Below are 27,107 nucleotides of genomic sequence, written 5' to 3' on the forward strand. Positions count from 1 at the left end.
GGGCAAATTTGAGAGTTTTGGGGCAAAAGTTGGAGAAATTTGGGCAAATTTTGAAGGTTTTGGGGCAAAAAAAATCCACTGTGGGCAAAATCGAAAAGCTCAATAATTTTACACTGAAAATTGCAAATCCACTGGGGGCGGGCGCCCCACCCTGCCCCCAAATAGTTTCGCCCCTGCTTCTAAAGCATCTATTTCATCCCAATATCCCTTTAGTTTCTGATAATAGATTTCTATAATGCAATTATCTGGTTTCAAATCAGTAATGTATGTCATTTGTTAATTGATAGATCCTATGCCCATCTAATGCCCATCTAGTTGAGAATAATGTTTCTGCAGTTCTTTCCATAAATATGATATGTTCATATCATTTGTTCTTTCCCGTAGTGCTCTAATGTTCGAATTCACATCAGGTTCTATAAGCTCACTAGTAACAATTTGCAAAGAATTCATTGCTATCATCAAAGATCTTCTCCACGAGTTGTAATTATCAAAACTTGTGAGCTTCTTAGAAATGAGATTCAGACCGGGATGATCGTGTTGATGAAAGAATAATGAATGATTTGGTGAATTGAGATCTTCTTTCATTGCAGCAGGTTTTGATTTGATGATGCACTGATTCTCATTGATAATGAGTTGAATAAGGGAATTTTGAGAATTCTAGATTAACAGATTGGAGAATTCAATCTTTGACGATTGACGATTGATCAGAAAATTAAGACGGAATCAAAATCAGTAATCTGATTTTTAAGCTAGAGTTTGATGTTTTAGTATTTAGATGATCAAAATCTTGATCGGAGTTCTGATATTGTAAAACTAAATTGAATGTAGCTAAATATATTTCATTTCATCAGATTAAGATTCATTACAATGTCTTGAGGCAGCTAACTGATTTATATATGTACATTAAAAACAATATTAACTAAAAGTTCTAACAACTTTTCTAATAGACTAACTAAATAATAGTTAAATAATATTCTTTGATACGAAATGTACTTTATGCCTTGTATGCTGGGATGATACTGATGACGTAGCAGTAGTATTGGTTCCGTTAAACTTCAGCCAGATTACGATTACGATTCTCCTCAACCGCTTTTCGAAATAGTCTCGCAAAGTTGAAAAGGATGAGAGTAGCTGCAAAAACACAATATACCGACGTACTGAATAAACAATAGACAACTATTTTAGTGAGAGGTGGCAAAATGGATGGGTCCGTAAGGTTGGGTCAAATTGATTTATTTATGGTGTGGGCTGAATGAGTAGGGTCGAAACCAGATATGTTAACAAGAAAAGCTTTTCCTACGAATGTACAATAGGACAACCAAAATATGTTATTCCGATAATAATGCTATCTTTAGTTAACATATTTTAGGAGGTTGTGTGGATTTATAATACACTTCGAGTGGTTCATTTAATTTCATCGGGATTTAATCATGCAAAAACAAAGTTGAAGGACTTTATTGCGCCAAACGTTAAAACGCATAGGATATTTTTTCGAATATCCCCAATAATTATAAGCATGTTACCTTGTTCAAAAGGGCAACGAGCAGGGTCTTCACCAAAATAACAAGCTAACGCATCAGCGTTCCTTCTCTGTGTATCAGAAACAGTTCAATTAGAAATACCCGAAAACGCGAATAATACTGATAAAAAAAACTACCGGCATGAGATAATATCGAATTGCACAAAAAATAACTTTCAACCAATTCCTATTTTAGAAAATGTACTTTCAATCAGCATTTATAGACGATAAGTACATTCCCAATAATAGAAAATGACTTAACATTCGTAATAATGCAATTTGTCTAGACTTTGTAGCGAGCTTAGTAAAAATTTACCACGACGGAATAGAAATTTGTTACGCTAGTCACTTCTGCGTCAGCATCATCAATAAACTCCTTCAATGCCTAACAATGTGAAATAAATAATTCATCAAAATTTATAGTCAAAACCATTAAATGAGTGGTTTATTAAAAAAGTTTATTATTTTGTAGTTAAAAAAGTTGAGGTGGCGCTAATGTGACACAATGTGATTGTGAAGACATATGTCATGGATAAGAATATTCTTAGTGTGGTGTGATTTTTATGTTGTAAGAGTTGTGACTTTTGAATTCATATAGATGTTAGAATTGATGTAATAAGGGCGTTTGGTTTATTGTACTTGCTAGCTTATGATTAGTCTTTTAATTTATACATTTTCTCTCAAGAAAAAAAACAAACATATATAACTGATTAGGCAAACCACCACAATTGCCCATTTTACCTCCAAATTTAGCCAAAGACAAAAAAAAAAAAAAAAATATACATTTTTTTAATGAGAAATTGTGTAGAAACTATGAAGTCTACCTACCTGGTGAAAACCCTCGGATACTGGACCGTCATTTGCACATGCTTCTAGTTCCTGTTTGACTTTTTCCAGTCCACTAATAAGGGCTTCCATTTCTTCTGCTAAGATTTTCAATTGTATCTGAACGCTAATCCCGTACGTCATCAGTATTTATAATAAATTAAACTACGAATACAGAATATTAAAGATCAAAGATCAATCTTTGCAAATCAGATTTACTTAAACCTTTGTTGCAGCTTCTAGGCTAACAAGGTCCTCGTAGAAATGTGGTTGAGTGGTAGTGGCCTGCCTCTAATACACTTGAGGTCAGGAGTTCGACTCCACCCGGCTACAACAATTACTTAAATGTAAATGCAACTCTATCCTGCCCGTCCGGAATCACCCGGGGCACCCCTAAGTGGGGTAAAGGGATGGGGGGTTTTACTTGGCCGTGCCCTTGGATCGGTTTCAAGGTTTCCTCCCGGGCAGCGATGGGGGCGGGGTTATTATCGCTGCATCGGCATAGTCGAAACGGGAGATGATCGCAACGGGTGGTTTAGTCCCCCTCGGGTGATCCCAATTTCGCTGTCCTAAAAAAAAAGACTAGGTTGCTTTTGATCAATAACCTGTAGACATAAACAACATATACGGAGTATAATATATACTAACAAGTATAGAAAACTGTTTCAGAATTAATGAAATAAATTCAATATAAGCCTTACAAAATATTGTACCTTGCATAGATAATGCATTAAAGTTATCCTTCTAGTTGAAGATTGTGTATCGTTCAGGTTTAAAAGACTATCTAACTTGAAACCAACAACGGGACCTGCAAAATTTTGAATATCATGATGACTAGAATCTAAAAAAACACTCTTACAGTATCTTCTTTTACGATTTAAAAAGACGTGTAAATAAATACTAATGAATTTTTTATTGATGCACGTCTAATTGTAATTACCTCTCCCAGTTCCTTGATTTAATATATTCCCCAAATGTAAAATTTTCTTCACAATTTCCCTTAATTTTGTTGAATTTCGAACCTAATAAACCAACAAGAGAACTAAATTAGTACATAATAATCAATAGATAAACAATAGATGAGATTATTATTACATAATACACATCGAATATAAATATGATAACAGTAAAAGTACCTCGTCACAAGCAGAGTTTATGATGTTTAGACTCTTCTTAAACTCTGCAAGCTGAAAGAAAAGCCAAGTGAGATACAAAAAAAAAAAAAAAAAAAAAAAAAAAAAAAAAGTATTAGCAGCGCCATTACAAACCTGAGTATTAAAATGAATTTTGAACCAATAACAATTTAATTTTGTCTCCATGCGTGGGACATTCATGAGCTCTAGGAAATACTGCGAGATAGTTAAGAAATTAAAACACCATTCATTGATATAGACATAGACATAATAATAATAATAATAATAATAATAAAAACAATAAGAATTAATATTATTATTATTATTATTATTATTATTATTATTATTATTATTATTATTATTATGGTGATAGTGTTAAAATGCAATGCAAATTTAGATAATATGGAATTAGTAATGTATGTAAATATCTAGATATTAAAATGTAAAAGAAATATCTAGATATTAATGAGGAAAAATCTAGATGTTAAAATGTAAAAATCTAGATATTTTTATGTGGTAAAAATATCTAGATATTTATCCATGAAAAAATCTAGTGTGTAGAAGTTTCCATGGAGTAGTATAAATATGGGTGGTGATTTCATTTGTGAGTAAGTTGTGAGAGTGAAATAAGAAGTGAGTTGTAGAGTGTGAGTTAGCGAAAGTAGAGAAGAGAAAGCTTGTAAGTAATATTATAATTGTAATTTAATATAAGTGTTTTTATTAAGTTTCCCGATCAAGCATTAGTTTATGTTTAAGTTCTTAGTGCACTTTTGTTGTTCTTATTATATGGTCGGCTATGCCGCCTAAGTAATACATGGTCGGTTATACCGCCTAAAGATATATGGTCGACATTGTCGCCTAAGTACATTGTGCACTAAGGATTTATAAAATTAAAGGCTAACCAACGTCAAAGTGTTGGTGTAGTGAGTCTAGTATAGTCTAGGTCCTCTATAGTGGGTGTGTTGGGCTCGTCGAAGCTTCCAACAATTGGTATCAGAGCGGGTCGTTCGGGACCATTTCTAGTGGAGGAAATCGTTAAACGTTGGACGTTTACATCGACTTGTTTTCACCAAGGCTCTAAGGGAGATTATGTCGGAGCACAGTTAGGAACTGTGAAAGCTCATCGGTCAGGGACCAAGCTTATTGGACGTTGGACGTCATGATGGCAGATCTTGCAAGTACGAGCAGTGGAATCAAGAGTCTCAATAACAACAACTATGGTTATTGGCGAACTTGTATAGAATCCTATCTACAAGGACATGATTTATGGGAAATAGTTGCTGGCAGTGACACAGCGCCTCCACCGAAAGAAAATGCCGAAGCCTTGAGAAAATGGAACATCAAGGCCGGGAAGGCTTTATTTATATTGAAGACTACAATCGAGGAGGATCTATTAGAGCACATCTGTGACGAGAAAACACCAAAGGCAGCTTGGGAAACTTTTGATAAATTATTTTCAAAGAAGAATGAAGCACGCCTCCAGCTCTTGGAAAATGAGCTCGCGGGTATCTCACAAGGTAGTGTGTCTATTTCTCAGTATTTCACCAAGGTGAAATCTATTTGTCGTGAGATATCTCAACTTGCTCCTGAAGAGAAAGTGAGTGAAGCAAGGATGAAGAGAATTATCATCCACGGCCTAAGATCCGAGTATAATGGATTTATAGCCATTGTGAGAGGATGGTCTACTCAACCATCATTAATAGAGCTGGAGAATTTATTGGCTAACCAAGAGGCATTAGCCAAGCAGATGAATGAAGTGAGCATAAAAGGCGAAGAAGAAGCACTCTTCACCAATAAGAAGAAAACTATGTCTCGAAGACAAGAAGTGACGAAAGAAAGACATACATATGGAGGCAAAAGTCATCTAAAACCAAAAATCAATGCTTCAGGGGGAGCTCAACAAGGAAGAAGAGATCATCGCCAACAATACGGGGAAAATGATAAGAGAAAGAATGGTGACTGCTTCAATTGTGGCAAGAAGGGTCATTTTGCTCGAGATTGTAGATTCCCCAGAAGGCGAACTTTCTAAGGAAATGTGTCTGTGGCAAGAGATGAGAAGAAAGAGGTCACATTCGAAGCAACCATTAATGAGGAAACATGGGATGCAGAAGCTGGACCCTCTGTTGAAGCTGACATAGATGATCAAGCTCTTGCAGCAACCTTAAAGTCAACAATAAACTACAAAGATGATTGGATCATCGATTCTGGGTGCTCAAATCATATGACCAATGATGAGACGAAGCTGCAAGAAATGGATGATTACAAAGGAAAGAGAGTCGTTTTGACAGCCGACAATTCAAGGTTGTCTATTTCTTACATTGGAAAGACAATAATTCCAAATGAAGGCGGCTCTCATAAGCTCCAACTCGAGAAAGTGTATCTTGTCCCTGGTCTAAAGAAGAATTTACTGTCAGTACCACAATTGACAGCAGGAGGGAATTATGTGCTCTTTGGACCAGAAGATGTGTCCGTATTCAAGTGAGTGAAGGTGGTTGGCAATCCAATTATGCAAGGAAGAAGAATAGAGTCGGTCTATGTACTATCTGCTGAAACAGCATATGTGGATAAGACTCGAAAGAATGAGACGGCTGATCTTTGGCATGAACGTCTTGGGCATGTGGGCTACAACAAGTTAAAGGAGATGATGGTGAAACACATAGTAAATGGGCTTCCTCAAATTGATATCCAAACAGATACAATATGTGCTGGATGTCAATTTGGAAAAGCTCACCAATTGCCATTCAAGGAGTCACAACATCAGTCCAAGACACCACTAGAGCTCATACACTCAGACATCTTTGGCCCAGTGAAACAAACATCACTTGGAGGAATGAAGTATATGGTGACATTCATTGATGACTTCTCAAGGTATGTGTGGGTTTACTTCATGAAGGAAAAGTCGGAGACTTTTCAGAAGTTTAAAGAGTTCAAGAAGAAGATAGAAAGTGAGCTCAATAATAAGATTAGGTGCTTACGCACAGATAATGGAGGAGAATATTTATCGACTGAGTTCAATATCTATCTTGAGAAGCACGAGATTAGAAGACAATTAACTTTTCCCAATACTCCACAACAGAATGGAGTCGCAGAACGCAAGAATCGTCACCTTGCCAAAACTTGTAGAAGTATGCTTCATGGTAAGAATGTGCCAGGAAGATTTTGGGCTGAATGTATGAGAACGGCATCATACGTGATAAATAGGCTTCCACAAACAAAGTTGGGGCATATTTCACTGTATGAAAGATTATGGAAGATCAAGCCAACTGTCAACCATCTCAAAGTTTTTGGATGTGTATGCTACGTCTTCGTACCAGATCACCTACGAAAAAAATTTGATAAGAAGGCAATCCGATGCATTTTTGTCTGTTATGATGAATCAAGAAAAGGATGGAGATGTTGTGATCCAAATACTGGAAAATGCCAAACTTCAAGAAATGTGGTATTTGATGAAGCTTCTTCATGGTGGTCACCTCAAAAGATAGAGCTTCCAGAATCTCATGGATCAGAAGAAGTTCTATAAGAAATAGAAGAACGTAAAGAGCAAATAGTAGATCCAACTAAAGAAGGAGAAGAGTCGTACTCTAAGGAAACGAGTCCGTGGAAAACTGTTGTGCATCAATCTGTATCCAAGGAGGTTCGTCCAAGCCAAATGGATGTCGAGGAGCATGTACAAGAATTACGGAGATCAACAAGACCGAGGCAACCTAATCTGAGGTATGTCAATGCTGCTCATGTGGATGAATCAATACCTATTGAGCCTTCTACTTATGAAGAAGCAGCACAAAGTCGAGAATGGCAGAAAGCGATGGAAGAAGAAATTAATGCACTAAAAGAAAACCAGACATGGAGTTTAGTTCCAAAGCCAAAAGATGTAAAACCAATATCTTGTAAATGGGTTTACAAGGTGAAGACTCGATCAGATGGCTCCATTGAAAGGTATAAAGCTCGACTTGTTGCTAGAGGTTTTTCTCAACAATATGGGCTAGATTATGAAGAAATGTTTAGTCCAGTGGCGAAGATCACAACAATTCGAGCTCTACTAGCTTTAGCCGCTAGCAAATCTTGGAAGCTGTGGTAGATGGATGTCAAGAACGCTTTCTTACACGGAGAACTTGACAAAGACATTTATATGGATCAACCAAGAGGCTTTGAGAACAAAATCCATCCCGAGCATGTCTGCAAATTAAAGAAAGCACTATATGGCTTGAAGCAGGCTCCAAGAGCTTGGTACGAGAAGATTGGCGAGTTCTTGGTACAAAGTGGTTTCACAGTTGCTCCTTCAGATTCTAGTTTATTTGTAAAACAAGATCAAGGAAAACTAGCCATAGTGCTAGTATATGTGGATGACTTAATCATTACGAGAGATCACTATGAGGAGATCCAAAGGACAAGAGAGAATCTGTCTATCAGATTTCATATGAAGGAGCTTGGAGAACTCAAACATTTTCTTGGACTCGAAATAGAGCAGAAAAGAGAAGGATTATTTCTGGGACAACAGAAATATGCGCGAAATCTTTTACAAAAGTACGGAATGCTTAATTGCAAACCTATCTCAACTCCGATGGATCCGAATACAAAACTACGAGCAGATGAAGGAAAAAGTCTTCAAGATGTTACCATGTATCGAAAGATGGTCGGAAGTCTTATTTATCTCACACTAAGCCGGCCAGACATATCTTATGCAGTTGGAGTGGTTAGTTGATACATGAGCAATGAGAAGAAGCCTCACCTTGATGTTGTACGACGCATCTTAAGGTATGCTAAAGGCACTATTAACTTTGGTATTTTATACAATAAAACAAAAGAATGTCACGTGACTGGATATTGTGACGCCGATTATGCTGGAGATTATGATACACGACGGTCAACAACTGGATACATGTTTAGTCTTGGATCGGGAGTAATATCATGGTGCAGTAAGAGACAACCAACTGTATCCTTATCAAGCACTGAAGCAGAATATCGATCGGCATCATCAGCAACACAAGAAATTACTTGGTTGAAGCAACTAATGGAAGATCTTCATCAATCAACAGATTATCAAGTAAAACTTTTCTGTGATAATCTATCAGCTATTCGATTAGCAGAGAATCCAGTCTTCCATGCAAGAACAAAACATATAGAAGTGCACTATCACTATGTTCGCGAGAAGGTCCTTGAAGGGGAGATCAAGATGGTGCCAACAAAGACAGATGAACAAGTTGCAGATATATTCACCAAGAGTCTAAGTAAACCAAAGTTTACAAAATTCAGAGAAACACTAGGAATGGTCTGCAAGTCATCGTTGGAAGAAAATTTGCATTGAGGGGGAGTGTTAAAATGCAATGCAAATTTAGATAATATGGAATTAGTAATGTATGTAAATATCTAGATATTAAAATGTAAAAGAAATATCTAGATATTAATGAGGAAAAATCTAGATGTTAAAATGTAAAAATCTAGATATTTTTATGTGGTAAAAATATCTAGATATTTATTGATAATGCTAAAAACGAACATATATTTCATAGCATTATTCCTCAAGAAAGACAAGCTTTTAGTTGCAATTGTTCTATTTACAAGTGATATTCGTTTAAATAATAAAAGGTGAAGACAAAAGACAGATTCGACGAATTGAAGACGCAAACGACCAAAAAGCTCAAAAGTACAAAAGACAATCAAAAAGGTTCCAATTATTAATAAGAAACGTCTCGAAATCACAGAAGTACAAGATTCAAAACGCAAAGTACAAGATATTAAATTGTACGCAAGGACGTTCGAAAATCCGGAACCGGGACTAGAGTCAACTCTTAACGCTCGACGCAACGGACTAAAAATTACAAGTTAACTATGTATATAAATATAATATAATATATAATTAATTATATTAATTATATATATATTATATATATATATTTAAAACCGTCGGCAGCAGGAAACTCCAAGGGTGTAAAATGTAAATACCTCTCCGCGACTCGCGGAGTTTTAAGGGTATTTGGCCGCGAGTCGCGGAGCCCCAAATTTCATTTCTGGCTATAAAGCCAACCGAATTCTGATCGAATTAAACATCTTTTTTCTCAATCTCTCTCTCAATATATACGTAATATATTTATATTTATAATTTATATTTTAATTTTAATTATAATTCTAATAATAAGGGTATGTTAGCGAATGTTGTAAGGGTGTAAGTCGAAATTCTGTCCGTGTAACGCTACGCTATTTTTAATCATTGTAAGTTATGTTCAACCTTTTTATATTAATGTCTCGTAGCTAAGTTATTATTATGCTTATTTAAAACGAAGTAATCATGATGTTGGGCTAATTACTAAAATTGGGTAATTGGGCTTTGTACCATAATTGGGGTTTGGACAAAAGAACGACACTTGTGGAAACTAGACTATGGGCTATTAATGGGCTTTATATTTGTTTAACTAAATGAAAGTTTGTTAATGTTAATATAAAGATTTACAATTGGGCGTCCCTATAAATTACCATATACACTCGATCGGACACGATGGGCAGGGTATTTATATGTACGAATAATCGTTCATTTAACCGGACACGGGAATGGATTAATAGCCACTAGAATAATTAAAACAGGGGTGAAATTACATTCAAGGGTAATTGGTGTAATTGTTAACAAAGTAGTAAAACCTTGGTTTACACGCAGTCGATAACCTGGTGTATTCATTAAACAAAGTATTAAAACCTTGTTACAATTCGAATCCCCAATTAGTTGGAATATTTATCTTCGGGTATAATAATAATTTGACAAGGACACTTGCAATTTATATTTATGACTGATGGACTGTTATGGACAAAAACCAGACGGACATATTGAATAATCCAGGACAAAGGACAATTAACCCATGGGCATAAAACTAAAACCAACACGTCAAACATCATGATTACGGAAGTTTAAATAAGCATAATTCTTTTATATCATATTTTATTTCCTTTATTTTATATTTAATTGCACTTCTAATTATCGCACTTTTATTTATTGTTATTTCATTTTATCGCACTTTTAATTATCGTACTTTTTAATTATCGCAATTTAATTTTTATCGCATTTTTATTATTCGCAATTTCATTATCGTTATTTACTTTACGCTTTAATTTAAAGTCTTGTATTTATTTTATATTTTACATTAGGTTTTAACTGCGACTAAAGTTTTAAAATCGACAAACCGGTCATTAAACGGTAAAAAAACCCCTCTTTATAATAATAATATTACTTATATATATATTTGTATTTTTATAAAAGTAAACTAATATAGCGTTGAGCTTTGCTTAAAGATCTCCCTGTGGAACGAACCGGACTTACTAAAAACTACACTACTGTACGATTAGGTACACTGCCTATAAGTGTTGTAGCAAGGTTTAAGTATATCCATTCTATAAATAAATAAATATCTTGTGTAAAATTGTATCGTATTTAATAGTATTTTCTAGTAAAATAATAACTATTTTATATACACCTCGCGAAACATCAAGTATTTTTGGCGCCGCTGCCGGGGAAATTCTATCTTAAAAGCCGGAAGCGCAACGCTAATAATAAAAAAAAAAAAAAAGATTTTTTATCTACTTTTATTAAAAGTCATTTTTGTAAAAATTACGTTTTAATCATTCAAAAATATAAAAAGAAAAACAAAAATATTAGTATTTTTAGGATTTTGTTAAATATTTAAGTTTTATAAGTTTCTTTATCTTTATTTTATTTTATAAAAATATAAATTTTATTAAAAATCGTTTATTTAAATTAAAAACAGAAAACAGAAAATAATAAAAAAAAAAATAAATAAAGAAAAACGCGTAAAAAGTTAAACCTGTCAGCTCAAATTCTGAACCCCGCGACTTGCGGGGTTTTCCTCTTTATTTGCCGCGACTCGCGGAGGTCTTCTGACACACGGACAAAACCCTAAAGTTGCATTAATTACGGAGTTTTAATTTATTATTATTATTATTTAACTTAATTATTATTATTATTATTATTAATTTTAGTTTTATTTTTACTTTTTACTTTATATTTATGTATTTTGTTTAATTAGTTTATTAAAATTGTAAAATTAATAGTTTTATTAAATAAATAATATAAAAATAATATTTTTATAAAAATTGTACTTTTTACAACTTTTTGTATATTTTTATATTTTGTACCTTTTTAATCGTTGTAGCGTAATATTTAGCTCATATTTAATTTTAAACTTAGTTTTTGCTATAGTTATTTTTACTCCTATATTTTTAGGCTTTGCCGTAGAATTCTTTAAGTGCTTTTTCTTTAGACTAAGATTTAGGTGCTTTAGAATTTTGCGACGCCTTTTTAAGTTTTAGTTTCTTTTTAAGTTATTTCCATTTGGGATTTAGTTTTTTTTTCTTGTAAGCTTTAATATTTTTAGACCTTTTACTATGTATCAATTATCATTCCAATTAGTAATATCAATTTGCGATTATAATTTTAAGTTAGTTGTAGTAATAAGGTTAAATTAGTTAAGTATTTTTAAGTTTTTATAAGTTTCTTTTATTTTTCCGTCACCTTTTATTTTTCAACCATTTTTTCTTTTTCGACCTTTTGCGACGAACTCTTTTTCTTTCTTATTTCTCGCCATTCTAGTTTTTAGGACTTAGAATTTTTATTCTACTTCTTATCTAAATTTCTTAAAATTACGAAAATTTATTTTGAGTGGTTAAATTAATAGACATCAAAATTTTCTGGTTCGTAGTAATAGTTGGATTTGTACGTGGACCGGGTTATTGGAGCCAAACAGTCCTCAATTATATTGAGACCAAACGAATCCTGCCCCTCTGCTGCATCTTTTGGCTATTCGAAACGTGGGCAAAATCAGAAAAGTCTATTGATTGGATAACTTATTATAATTTTTCTTTCCTTTTAAAAACTAATAGGATATTCTGTGAATGCACCGAGCAAGACGTTCACCACCTTTTGTACGTTCACCACCTGTAACTCGATCAAGACATCGTTTAACAAATATAACCGCCATTGATTTTTCTTTAGAATCGTCATCCAGTCGACCAAGTACTTCAGTTCAAATTTCCGATAATCCATTTTTTGAACCCGACCTCACAATTGAGAATCCAGAAAATATTCAGGAACGGTTCATAGATCCTGAACCATTAAACTTTCCTCCGGAACCACCAATCATCCAAACAGAGATTGTTGAGGAACGAACTATTAAATCTGAAGCATCTAGTGATACCGATTCAACAAATTCAATTATGGAGAATCTGGAACCTTTAAGTATGGAAGACCGAATGAGAGCTAAACGCACTGGCCAAGGTCACGCAATTACTCATCCAGACATTAATGCGCCAGATTATGAAATCAAAGGACAAATTCTACACATGGTGACTAATCAATGCCAATTTAGTGGTGCGCCGAAGGAAGATCCAAATGAACATCTACGTACCTTTAATAGGATCTGCACACTATTTAAAATACGAGAAGTGGAGGATGAACAGATATATCTCATGTTATTTCCCTGGACTTTAAAGGGAGAAGCCAAAGATTGGTTGGAATCGTTACCTGAAGGGGCGATCGATACATGGGACGTTTTAATTGACAAATTTCTTAAACAATTCTTTCCTGCATCTAAAGCCGTAAGACTTCAAGCAGAAATTGTTACGTTCACACAAAAACCAAATGAAACTCTATATGAGGCGTGGACAAGATATGGGAAGTTATTAAGAGGATGTCCGCAACATGGTTTAGACACCTGTCAAATAGTACAAATATTCTACCAAGGATGCGACATCACTACAAGAAAAGACATAGATATAGCAGCTGGTGGCTCTATTATGAAGAAAACCGAAACTGATGCTTACAAAATTATTGATAATACTGCTTCCCACTCACATGAGTGGCACCAAGAAAAAGATATCATTAGATCATCTAAAGCAGCTAGAGCCGATTCTAGCCATGACTTAGATTCCATTTCCGCAAAGATAGATGCTGTGGAGAGACGAATGGAAAAGATGACTAAGGATATTCACTCAATACGAATTAGTTGTGAGCAGTGTGGAGGACCACATTTGACAAAAGATTGTCTCAGTATTGAATTAACAATGGAACAAAGAGAGAATATTTCATACATAAACCAAAGGCCTGGAAATAATTATCAGAATAATTATCAACCGCCAAGACCGATTTACAATCAAAACCAGAATTATAACCGAAATATTCCATACAACAACCAACAAGGTCCTAGCAATCAACAAGTATCCAATAACACTTATAATCAGCAAAGACCTAATTTTCAAAACAAACCACCACAACAAACCGATGATAAAAAGCCAAATTTAGAAGATATGATGACGAAGCTAGTTGAAACTCAAACACAGTTTTTCACATCTCAAAAACAAACCAATGAACAAAATGCTCAAGCATTTAGAAATCAACAAGCTTCTATTCAAAATCTGGAACAAGAAGTAAGTAACCTAGCAAGGTTAATAGGTGAAAGAAAACCGGGAAGTTTACCGAGCGATACAAATGCTAACCCCCGGAATGAAACAGCTAAAGCTATTACCACAAGAAGTGGTACAACACTTAAAACACCTGAAATACCTGTAACTTCTGATGAAACTATTCCTACTCCACAAGAACCACAACCTGATCAAGATAAGGAAAAAGAACCGGTAGTTGAAAAGGTTAATGAAGATAACACAGTTAAGGCTAAACCTTATGTTAAACCATACCAACCACCTCTTCCTTATCCAAGTAAAATGAAAAAAGAGAAACTTGAAGCCGAGCAATCCAAATTCCTGGATATGTTTAAACAGATAAATGTAAATCTTCCTTTCATTGATGTGATTTCAGGAATGCCAAGGTATGCTAAATTCTTGAAAGATCTAATCACGAATAGAAAGAAAATGGAAGAACTCTCGGCTGTTACTATGAATGCTAATTGTTCAGCAGTGCTGTTGAATAAGATACCAGAAAAACTATCTGATCCAGGAAGTTTCACAATTCCATGTTTTCTGGGTAGTCTTAGTTCAATAGAAGCATTGGCAGACTTAGGTGCTAGTATAAATCTAATGCCGTATTCACTATACGCTAAACTAGACCTTGGAGAATTAAAACCAACCAGAATAAGCATACAACTAGCCGATAGATCAATAAAATATCCTAGAGGGATAATGGAGAACATGCTAGTTAAAGTTGGTACTTTAGTATTCCCAGTAGATTTTGTTGTTTTGGACATGGAAGAAGATTCTCAAGTTCCTCTCATATTAGGAAGACCATTCTTAAACACGGCTAAAGCAATGATAGACGTGTTCGGTAAGAAACTGACCCTAAGTATAGAGGATGAGAGTGTTACCTTTTCAGTTGATAGAGCAATGCAACAACCACAATCTGCAGATGATACATGTTATTATATTCAAACTATAGATGCACATGCAGAATTATTAGAAGAATTTCCAGAATTACAAGGAACAGGAGAATGTTTTTTAGGAGAAGGAAATGAACCAATTGATGAATCTGAAATGTTAGCTACACTTATAGCTAATGGATATGAACCAACAACAGAAGAAATTCAAATGCTAAAAGAAGAAGACAGATATCGATATAAATCATCGATAGAAGAACCTCCGAAATTAGAGTTAAAGCCACTTCCAAACCATTTGGAATACGCTTATTTACATGGTGAATCTGAATTACCTGTAATAATATCGTCTTCTCTTACAAAAAATGAGAAATCACAACTCATTTCTGTGTTGAAAGCTCATAAACCAGCCATTGCATGGAAGATTCATGATATTAAAGGAATAAGTCCTTCGTATTGCACACATAAAATCCTTATGGAAGAAGGTCATAAAACGTATGTGCAACGCCAACGAAGACTAAATCCTAATATGCAAGATGTAGTTAAGAAAGAGATTATTAAACTGCTAGATGCAGGTTTGATATATCCAATTTCTGATAGTCCATGGGTAAGCCCAGTTCAATGCGTGCCTAAGAAGGGTGGCATGACTGTCATCACAAATGAGAAAAATGAGCTTATTCCTACTAGGACTGTAACAGGATGGCGTGTATGTATTGATTATAGAAAATTAAATGACGCCACCAGAAAAGATCACTTTCCCTTACCTTTCATAGATCAAATGTTGGAAAGATTAGCCGGAAATAGTTACTATTGTTTTCTAGATGGATTTTCCGGATATTTTCAAATTCCAATAGCACCCGAGGACCAAGAGAAAACCACATTCACGTGCCCTTATGGTACTTTTGCTTACAAACGCATGCCATTTGGACTTTGTAACGCCCCCGCAACCTTTCAAAGGTGTATGATGGCGATTTTTCACGACATGATAGAAGAATGCATGGAAGTATTCATGGATGACTTTTCAGTCTTCGGTGATACATTTAAATCATGTCTAGTTAATCTGGAACGAATGCTAATTAGATGCGAAAAATCAAATCTAGTACTTAATTGGGAGAAATGCCATTTCATGGTCAATGAAGGCATCGTTCTTGGACATAAAATTTCAAAAGAAGGAATTGAAGTGGATAGAGCTAAAGTAGATGTAATTGCTAAACTTCCACATCCCACCAATGTTAGAGGAGTTAGGAGTTTTCTAGGGCATGCCGGTTTTTACCGACGTTTCATAAAAGATTTTTCAAAAATTGCCACTCCTATGAATAAACTCCTAGAAAAGGATGCGCCATTCATCTTTTCAGATGAATGTATCAAATCTTTTAATATTCTTAAAGAAAAACTCACTAATGCACCGATCATGATAACACCAAATTGGAATCTACCATTTGAACTAATGTGCGATGCAAGTGATTTTGCAATGGGAGCCGTTTTAGGACAAAGGATTGAAAAACGATTTCAACCTATATATTATGCTAGTAAGACATTACAAGGAGCACAAACGAACTATACAACTACTGAAAAAGAACTCCTTGCTATTGTCTTTGCTTTTGACAAATTTCGATCATATCTCGTTCTAGCAAAAACGGTGGTCTATACCGACCATTCTGCTCTTAGATACCTATTTTCAAAACAAGATGCTAAACCAAGATTAATCCGTTGGATCTTACTCTTACAAGAGTTTGATATTGAAATCCGAGATAAAAGAGGAGCAGAAAATCTCGCCGCTGATCATCTTTCTCGTCTTGAAAATCCCGAATTAGAAGTTCTAAATGAATCGGCCATACAAGACAACTTTCCTGATGAATATCTATTGAAGATAGATTATAAAGAAATCCCATGGTTTGCAGACTATGCAAACTACTTAGTTTGTGGATTCCTTGAAAAAGGATTATCGTACCAAAGACGAAAGAAATTCTTCAGTGATATAAAACACTATTTCTGGGAAGATCCACATCTGTTTAAAAGTTGTCCCGATGGAATAATACGCCGATGTGTATTTGGAGATGAAGCTAGTAAAATTTTAAACCATTGTCACACAGGACCAACAGGAGGGCATTATGGGCCTCAACTAACAGCAAGAAAAGTTTATGAAACTGGATTCTATTGGCCTACAATTTACAAAGACGCACACCTTCTTTGCAAATCCTGTGATGCATGTCAAAGGGCCGGAAAAATAAGTCAACGTGATGAAATGCCACAAAATGTCATCCAAGTATGTGAAGTATTTGACATTTGGGGTATTGACTTTATGGGTCCATTTCCAAAATCTCATAATAATCTATATATACTCGTAGCCATTGATTATGTATCTAAATGGGCGGAAGCACAAGCTCTCCCAACTAACGATGCACGAGTTGTAGTAAACTTTTTAAAACGTCTTTTTGCAAGGTTTGGAACACCGAAAGCTTTAATAAGTGATCGGGGTACTCATTTCTGTAATAATCAACTTGAGAAAGTTCTTAAAAGATATGGAGTAACTCATAAAATCTCCACCGCATATCATCCACAAACAAGTGGACAAGTTGAAAATACCAACCGAGCCTTAAAACGTATTCTAGAGAAAACCGTAGGATCAAATCCGAAGGAATGGTCCATTAAATTGGAGGATGCACTCTGGGCTTTTAGAACAGCCTACAAAACTCCAATTGGAACCACACCTTTTAGACTTGTTTATGGAAAAGCATGTCATCTTCCAGTAGAAATTGAACACAAAGCATTTTGGGCTTTGAAGACATGTAATCTTGATTTACATGAAGCCGGACGTCTACGATTAAGTCAACTAAACGAATTAGAAGAATTAAGACATGAAGCATACGATAATTCGTTAATCTATAAAGAAAGAACGAAGAAATGGCATGATAAAAGAATCAGAAGTTCAAAAGAATTTAAAGAAGGAGACAGAGTTCTTCTTTTCAATTCACGATTCAAGCTATTTCCTGGAAAATTGAAATCAAGATGGTCTGGACCATTCATAGTCAAAAGAGTTTTCCCATACGGAACGATAGAATTAATAAATTCAAATGGGATTGAATTTAAAGTTAATGGTCACAGAGTTAAACATTACATACATGGTCCGATGGAGGTCGACAACGAAGTTAATCATAATTTCGATGCCACAGCTAACTAAGTGTGAGGAGAATCAAGTCTTTAAAGGATAATATGTATTTCTGTTAGAGTTAGATTGTCTGTTTTCGTGTAGTTCTCGAAAATGGAACACGTATGGTCTTTCCCTAGCAGACCCTAAAGAACTAGTCTTCTCCCCCCATTCTGAATTTTTATTTTTTTTAGGTTTTTTACAAAATGAAGACTGCCTGTGAATTAAACCATGGTCTAATGCTACACGCATTAATCACTAAAAGAAATAATGACATACTCCCGAGTGAAATAGTATCAGTAATCAGAGAAAGAATGGACGGAGTTAGAAAAGGATCCAGATGCGAAGATAATAAGTTACAATTTGGTAAAGGAAAATCAAAATCCGCAGCGAAAAGAAGAGCACGACACTTAGAAAAATGTCACAAATGCGGAAAATGGTCACATGGAGGTAAATGTTCAAATAATCAAACCTATTCAAATACCGAATTTGTTACTTTATGCAGAGACGGACCGTTCATATGTTTAGAAGAAAAGACAATGAATGCTCGAGGTTACGCCTATGCAGCCATGGAAGACCAATTAAACTGACTATCTTATGAATATAATAGATCATATAACTAAGAAATCTATTTCACAGGTATGTCTGTACAGTTTTTATGTTTATTTTTATTTTTAACCTTTTGATAATAAACGCTAATTTGTTCGCTAAAAAGTATTAAATTGGTATTAAATAAAATTAGGTTTGGCGGCCGAAATTATTGATATCGTTCAAAAATTTATTACATCACTGCGAAATTTAACGTTTATTCTTAAGGTATAAATATCTTTAAACAATCAAACCAAAATATTTCAAAAATTCGTCATGAGTCAAATTAGGTCTTGGAACCGAAATTACTTTACCGAAAAGAGGGGCGCATATTTTTGATAATATTTGATTGATTAAAGTGGGATAAAAAGACAAAAAGATTTTCAATTTTATTTTTACCATGTTTTTAAAATTAATATTTAAATCTTAAATTAATATTGTAAACTTTGTAAAAACAATATTTTTAAAATTGTAAATATTTAAAAAATTAATATAAGTTTGGTGTGAATTTATAATATGAATTTTTAAATTAAGTTTGGTGTGAATTTTTAATTTTTAAAATACGAAATTTTAATTTTATGCATTTAAAATTTTAAGTTTGGTGTGAATTTTTAATTTTTAATATTAATTTTGAATTTTATATTTATGTTGTGTGAATTTAAAAACAAAAATTTACTTTATCTCATTAAGTTAAGAATATGATTTTTAAAATTCGTCGTAAGTTGAAGACTAGGTCTTTGAACCGAAATTGCTTTACCCGAGGGAGGGACGAGAACTTTTATTATCATTATTTTTAATCTTATTGATTTAAAGTATGCCAAAAACATTGAAAAAAACCAAAAAAATCTTAGCTTTTAAAACAATCGCTACAAAAAAAAAAAAAAAAGACAAATTTTAAAATTTTGTCGTGGGACGGACTAGGACATCGATCCGAAACGACCTCGTCCTAAATAACAAGGGAAACAAAATTTTAAAATTAATTTCTTAATTGTTTTATAAGTTAAAGATTATAAAAAAAAAAAAAAAAAAAAAAAAAAAAAAAAAAATATAAACTCCGCGACTCGCGGAGTTTTCAGTGAAAACCTCCGCGACTCGCGGAGGGTCCAAAACCCAGAAAAAAAAAATAAAAGAGCTGCTCGACTGATCACTCACACACACACAAAAACACCCAAATACAGCTCGAAAAAACCCGAGAAAACCCACGAAAATCATCCCAAAAACTCGATTTTTCACCGTTAATCTTCAAATTTTTCACTACAATCATGTTGAGGAGGATCTTATCTAAGAATTACTCAAGAAAACAGAATGAAAGGGGTGAATCTTCATCCCAAGCCCGTCATGCTCCTGCTGAGAACTTGGAACAACAGGAGGTAGATAACTACTACAAGCAGGATGTACCTCATCCAGTCATGACCTTTTCAGATATGCACTTGGAACAGTTGCACCCGAACCTGCGATTTGACAGACTTTGGATAGATTATCCAAAATATCAACGGGGTTTGCATACTCTTCACTCTAAGGTTGTTGAGGTACCGAGGGTCATAGAATGGGGACCCTTGGAAGCTGTAGAATTGGCCGGGCCAATTAGGGAATTACTGGTACAGAGGTATGGTAATTCTTCTTTTAATGACTGGATATGTTTATTCACCATACGCAGACCTGTATATAAAGTATGGTGTGAAGAGTTGTTATGTAGTATAGAGTTGAATGATCGGGTAGCTAGTTTAACCGATCGTTCTTTTATTAGATTTTTGTTAGGCGGTTCGATGCGCCACATGTCTTTACTGGACATGGCTCAGGCTTTACGTATATATACGCCTGAGGAATTAGCGTCTGCCGATTGTAGAGGATTGATACTAAACGGTAGGAAAATAGATGAAAATTTTGATACACACGGTGTGTGGAGTCAAATGACAAGCCATCACCGTTTCAAAGGAGGAAACTACTCTTATTTGGATATAGATAGAGCCGAATTAAGAGTAATACATAGGTTTTTAGCTAACTCGATTACACAAAGGGGTAAAAACAAAGAAAAGGTAAATGAACAAGATTTGTTTTACCATATGTGTATTCGAGACCCACACAGCGCTGTAAGTATACCATATTGTGTGGGTTATTATTTATCAGCTATGGTTCGAGGGATGCGTCCACATAGCATAATAGGAGGTGGTATTTTTATTACTTTGATTGGTGAATATCTCGGTGTGGATATAAGTCGGGGAGGATTATTAGTAGAAGAGCCGGAACCCCGCGACACTATAGGTTTAAATGTATACCATGGTGCGAAAGTGTTGAAGCGGCGAAATAACGCCGCAGTACGATACAATGGTAGACATCCACAGGTAGAGAGAAACCAGGAACAAGGTAATGTAGGAGGGGGGAATGAGATGCATAGGTTTATAGCTTCTCAGGAATACGAAAATGCTAGACAGAGAGCATTTGAAGATTGGCAAGTTCATCAGAACCAGATCATAGCGCATTGCCAACATATAGGTAGAAACTATATTCCTACACCGAAGCCCGTCTTCCCTCCTTGGTCGATAGAGATGCAGCCACCATATCCTACGTATGACCCTGCCGAAGCATTCTATAGCACTTATGGTTATGCGTGGAACCCCTATTGGTACCAATATCATCCTTAGTTTACTTATTTTTTTTTTATTATTATGTAATTTGTAATTATTGATGTATTTAATATTTTTGTTAATATTGTAATCATTTTTATAATTATCTAACTTTTATTCTTAGATTTTAATAATTTTTGAATGTGGGGTAATAAACCAAACTTCAAAAATATGTATATATGTTTGCAGTTTATCTTATGTAAACAACAGGGTAAAACAACGCATTTTCAAAGACTGGCAGTAAGTTCAGCAAAAGCAAGTAATTTTGACGACAATGATGCAAAATATATGTGAAATAACAACAAGACGGAATGAACAAATGATGTGCACCATTTATCATTCAGCAAACAAACGCCAATATATTTGGAAACTTTGGTAAAAATTTAATCATTTTCACACAAATCACCCTCAATAATTTAAATTGTTACTGATTTCTTGCAAATGAGGGCATTGCAAGATCTTAAGTGTGGGAAGGGGTTAAATTCTTTCGGATTTTAAAAATTTTTACTTTATACACTTGGTTACCATTAAAAATACTAGTAAAGCAGTAATTGTATTAGAATCTAGTGCTCTCTGATAAAAAAGAACAGCCCTAGTCTTATATACTGACTACCCAATTCTAGTAAAATTTTTCAATTAAATGAATTCAAATCATGTTTATACATATTTATGAACGATAAAACTAGGTTTTAACACCGAAATTATTGTTACCTCGGAAAGGACATAAATTGAGAAACAAACTAAAATGTTAAAATTCATTTAAAATGGAATAGAGGACGATAAAAAAGAAAAATAAAAAGCCAAGTGTGGGAAAATTTACCAAGTTATTTTAAACATATGTCACATATATTTGTAACAAATAACTGAAAATACTTTTGCTTTGAACTAAACTAAACTGTTTTACCCAATGAAAGAAAAGAAGAGATGGATCTACACGATGAATCAATTCCATCATTAAAAGGAAGTAAAGTCTTCCGAAAAAGACACGCGCTTCTTGATTTAGGTCATGAAGTTGTCGTTCAGACCAGCTGTAGGTTGACAAAAAATCTAGAAAAATCATCACTAAAATCAGCAGGAAATCCACGGACCTCAGCATTAAACAGGGTCGTCAAGTGGTCAGATTTATCCTAACCATGAGAAGGATTTATCTCGTACAATGGGGAGGCACCGTGCAAATTAGCTGGATAAGACTAATGAATCAGATCCCCAGAAAGGATAATCTCCTTAAAGATTAAAAATCAGCTTTTAAGACTGATATTACTCAATCCTAGAGATTGACCTTAAAGATTGAGAATTCAAACTCATGGAATTCAATGATATCTAAACTCGAGCTTAAACGAAAAAATATTTTGATCAAAATTATAAACCAATTTGTTTTCTGAAAACCCTATTTTCAATGCGTTCATTACCATTGAACGTAAAATCCTAGGAATTCACCTGGAATTCATTAGGTCACCTGAACTAAATCGGGTGTCAACCGTAAGAACGGTGGTTGCATAACATGGTCAAAGACAGGACCTTGTGCCAAACCGACAAATTATAAGGGTGAGCTTTACTATTGCTCCTACCAAGGATAGTAATTGCGTCCGACACGTTATAGACCATAATCAAAAGCATGTCACGGGACATTGCCTTAACAGTTGCTTGTTCAACGCTTTCCTTTACAACCGGACGGTAGTTTACCGAAAGGTAATATACGGGACAAGTAAACTGGACGTGTTGCTTTCCAAATACAAGGTTAGCAAGTGGGTGACACAAAACCGCAAGTTTTGAGCTAAAATTTTCAATTCTGAAACCCACCAAACCCACAAAAATATTTTGCAAACACCGGTAAAGGGTTATTCCGGAAAACTTATCTAGGGTAAAAACTAGATTTAATTTTCAAAAGATCAAATGTTTTCATAAAGATCCAATTTCCTTAATGGATCTAAATTTTTATAGTCATGTGGGACTGTAAACCATATCGTTACTACCATTGTTTATACCGCCATATAGAAATCACTGATGTACAAAGTGTGAAGAATAAAGAAGTGATTCTAGTATTTCAAGACAATATTGCTTGAGGACAAGCAACGCTCAAGTGTGGGAATATTTGATAATGCTAAAAACGAACATATATTTCATAGCATTATTCCTCAAGAAAGACAAGCTTTTAGTTGCAATTGTTCTATTTACAAGTGATATTCGTTTAAATAATAAAAGGTGAAGACAAAAGACAGATTCGACGAATTGAAGACGCAAACGACCAAAAAGCTCAAAAGTACAAAAGACAATCAAAAAGGTTCCAATTATTAATAAGAAACGTCTCGAAATCACAGAAGTACAAGATTCAAAACGCAAAGTACAAGATATTAAATTGTACGCAAGGACGTTCGAAAATCCGGAACCGGGACTAGAGTCAACTCTTAACGCTCGACGCAACGGACTAAAAATTACAAGTTAACTATGTATATAAATATAATATAATATATAATTAATTATATTAATTATATATATATTATATATATATATTTAAAACCGTCGGCAGCAGGAAACTCCAAGGGTGTAAAATGTAAATACCTCTCCGCGACTCGCGGAGTTTTAAGGGTATTTGGCCGCGAGTCGCGGAGCCCCAAATTTCATTTCTGGCTATAAAGCCAACCGAATTCTGATCGAATTAAACATCTTTTTTCTCAATCTCTCTCTCAATATATACGTAATATATTTATATTTATAATTTATATTTTAATTTTAATTATAATTCTAATAATAAGGGTATGTTAGCGAATGTTGTAAGGGTGTAAGTCGAAATTCTGTCCGTGTAACGCTACGCTATTTTTAATCATTGTAAGTTATGTTCAACCTTTTTATATTAATGTCTCGTAGCTAAGTTATTATTATGCTTATTTAAAACGAAGTAATCATGATGTTGGGCTAATTACTAAAATTGGGTAATTGGGCTTTGTACCATAATTGGGGTTTGGACAAAAGAACGACACTTGTGGAAACTAGACTATGGGCTATTAATGGGCTTTATATTTGTTTAACTAAATGAAAGTTTGTTAATGTTAATATAAAGATTTACAATTGGGCGTCCCTATAAATTACCATATACACTCGATCGGACACGATGGGCAGGGTATTTATATGTACGAATAATCGTTCATTTAACCGGACACGGGAATGGATTAATAGCCACTAGAATAATTAAAACAGGGGTGAAATTACATTCAAGGGTAATTGGTGTAATTGTTAACAAAGTAGTAAAACCTTGGTTTACACGCAGTCGATAACCTGGTGTATTCATTAAACAAAGTATTAAAACCTTGTTACAATTCGAATCCCCAATTAGTTGGAATATTTATCTTCGGGTATAATAATAATTTGACAAGGACACTTGCAATTTATATTTATGACTGATGGACTGTTATGGACAAAAACCAGACGGACATATTGAATAATCCAGGACAAAGGACAATTAACCCATGGGCATAAAACTAAAACCAACACGTCAAACATCATGATTACGGAAGTTTAAATAAGCATAATTCTTTTATATCATATTTTATTTCCTTTATTTTATATTTAATTGCACTTCTAATTATCGCACTTTTATTTATTGTTATTTCATTTTATCGCACTTTTAATTATCGTACTTTTTAATTATCGCAATTTAATTTTTATCGCATTTTTATTATTCGCAATTTCATTATCGTTATTTACTTTACGCTTTAATTTAAAGTCTTGTATTTATTTTATATTTTACATTAGGTTTTAACTGCGACTAAAGTTTTAAAATCGACAAACCGGTCATTAAACGGTAAAAAAACCCCTCTTTATAATAATAATATTACTTATATATATATTTGTATTTTTATAAAAGTAAACTAATATAGCGTTGAGCTTTGCTTAAAGATCTCCCTGTGGAACGAACCGGACTTACTAAAAACTACACTACTGTACGATTAGGTACACTGCCTATAAGTGTTGTAGCAAGGTTTAAGTATATCCATTCTATAAATAAATAAATATCTTGTGTAAAATTGTATCGTATTTAATAGTATTTTCTAGTAAAATAATAACTATTTTATATACACCTCGCGAAACATCATTTATCCATGGAAAAATCTAGTGTGTAGAAGTTTCCATTGAGTAGTATAAATATGGGTGGTGATTTCATTTGTGAGTAAGTTGTGAGAGTGAAATAAGAAGTGAGTTGTAGAGTGTGAGTTAGCGAAAGTAGAGAAGAGAAAGCTTGTAAGTAATATTGTAATTGTAATTTAATATAAGTGTTTTTATTAAGTTTCCCGATCAAGCCTAAGTTTGTGTTTAAGTTCTTAGTGCACTTTTGTTGTTCTTATTATATGGTCGGCTCTGCCGCCTAAGTAATACATGGTCGGTTATACCGCCTAAAGATATATGGTCGACACTGTCGCCTAAGTACATTGTGCACTAAGGATTTATAAAATTAAAGGCTAACCAACGTCAAAGTATTGGTGTAGTGAGTCTAGTATAGTCTAGGTCCTCTATAGTGGGTGTGTTGGGCTCGTCGAAGCTTCCAACAGATAGTGATAGTGATACTAACACTAAGTATTAATGTTAATATATTCCAATTTTTTGATATCTGAAAACCGGATATCCTATTTTTCGGATATATTCAGATTATTCGGGTTAGGAATTCGGATTTGAATATTATGAACACCCCTAATGCATTTTATTAAGTTACGATGGCTTCACCTTAAGTTGCTCCATCTCTTCTTCTTCGACTTGATTGATATTTAAAATTGTTGGAAATTTAGTGTAATTGAGGGATTTAATCGACACTTGTAAACGGGTTAGGAGGTACGGAGTGTACACCCATTAAGTGATAGATTGCCCGGACCCGAAAGTGGTTTTCCATTATCACAAATTTGAGTGATTACGGAAGTATTATTCCTGCACTAGGTGAAACATCTCCATCGTGAAAATAAAACAAACAACTTTATGTAAAGGATTTGTTTTAGATTTGAAAACGATTTCCTTGATTTGGTTGTTGGAAATAAAACAAACAACTTTATGTAAAGGATTTGTTTTAGATTTGAAAACGATTTCCTTGATTTGGTTGTTGGAAATAAAACAAACAACTTTATGTAAAGGATTTGTTTTAGATTTGAAAACGATTTCCTAGATTTGGTTGTTGGAAATAAAACAAACAACTTTATGTAAAGGATTTGTTTTAGATTTGAAAACGATTTCCTTGATTTGGTTGTTGGAAATAAAACAAACAACTTTATGTAAAGGATTTGTTTAGATTTGAAAACGATTTCCTTGATTTGGTTGTTGGAAATAAAACAAACAACTTTATGTAAAGGATTTGTTTTAGATTTGAAAACGAAATTAGTTAGTGAAACATCTCCATCGTGGAATAATACTTATTTTTGGATGCCTATAAATAAGGACTATCATTTATGAGAATAAGATATACGAAAAACACCTTAATACTCTTATGCAAAAGAGTTCTTGTTTACTGCCAATAACAAGAACTAATCTCTGTCTTATCCCAAAGTGATATTCGTGTAACCCAGGCAATAAGGGTCGAATAATTACTTTCGGAAAGTGATACCACGATTCAGTGATTTATCCGGCTATCGATTATTTTACCCTACACGAAATTTCAATAAAACCTCCAACAATCGAAAGTAATTATTCGTTATAATCGATGGCGGCTACGATGAAACACATGACGGCGAATTTCTCCAAACTTGATAAGTTTGAGGGAATTGATTTTAGGAGATGGCAAAAGAAGATGCACTTCTTTCTGAGCGGCATGAGTGTGGTGTACGTACTCAGCACACCAATTCCTGAAGATCATGGTGATGATGCCACTATTGAACAAATTCGGAAAAGGTGCAAGTGGGAGAACGATGACTACATCGCTAGAGGTTTAATCCTCAATGGTATGGCTGATTCCCTTTTTGATATTTACCTAAA

General features: G+C 34.1%; 1 protein-coding gene and 1 long non-coding RNA gene across 2 annotated transcripts; both read right to left on the reverse strand.

Annotated features, from left to right (window-relative positions):
• Window positions 1-877: 877 nt before the first annotated feature.
• LOC139846716 (uncharacterized) lies at window positions 878-1,906 on the reverse strand. The gene is made up of 3 exons (XR_011759153.1): window positions 1,836-1,906; window positions 1,524-1,590; window positions 878-1,131 (listed from the first exon to the last, which is right to left on the reverse strand). It is a non-coding gene; the product is annotated as an uncharacterized lncRNA (long non-coding RNA).
• A 1,007-nt stretch (window positions 1,907-2,913) lies between these two features.
• On the reverse strand, window positions 2,914-25,919 carry LOC139848613 (formin-like protein 21b). Its single transcript, XM_071838336.1, has 6 exons — window positions 25,875-25,919; window positions 3,613-3,693; window positions 3,481-3,531; window positions 3,285-3,366; window positions 3,058-3,152; window positions 2,914-2,949 (listed from the first exon to the last, which is right to left on the reverse strand). The coding sequence occupies exons 1-6, from the start codon at window positions 25,887-25,889 to the stop codon at window positions 2,914-2,916; spliced, it is 360 nt and encodes a 119-aa protein (XP_071694437.1). The 5' UTR covers window positions 25,890-25,919.
• Window positions 25,920-27,107: the final 1,188 nt, after the last annotated feature.

This window comes from Rutidosis leptorrhynchoides, chromosome 5, assembly GCF_046630445.1.
Source record: "Rutidosis leptorrhynchoides isolate AG116_Rl617_1_P2 chromosome 5, CSIRO_AGI_Rlap_v1, whole genome shotgun sequence".
Lineage (NCBI taxonomy): Eukaryota > Viridiplantae > Streptophyta > Magnoliopsida > Asterales > Asteraceae > Rutidosis > Rutidosis leptorrhynchoides.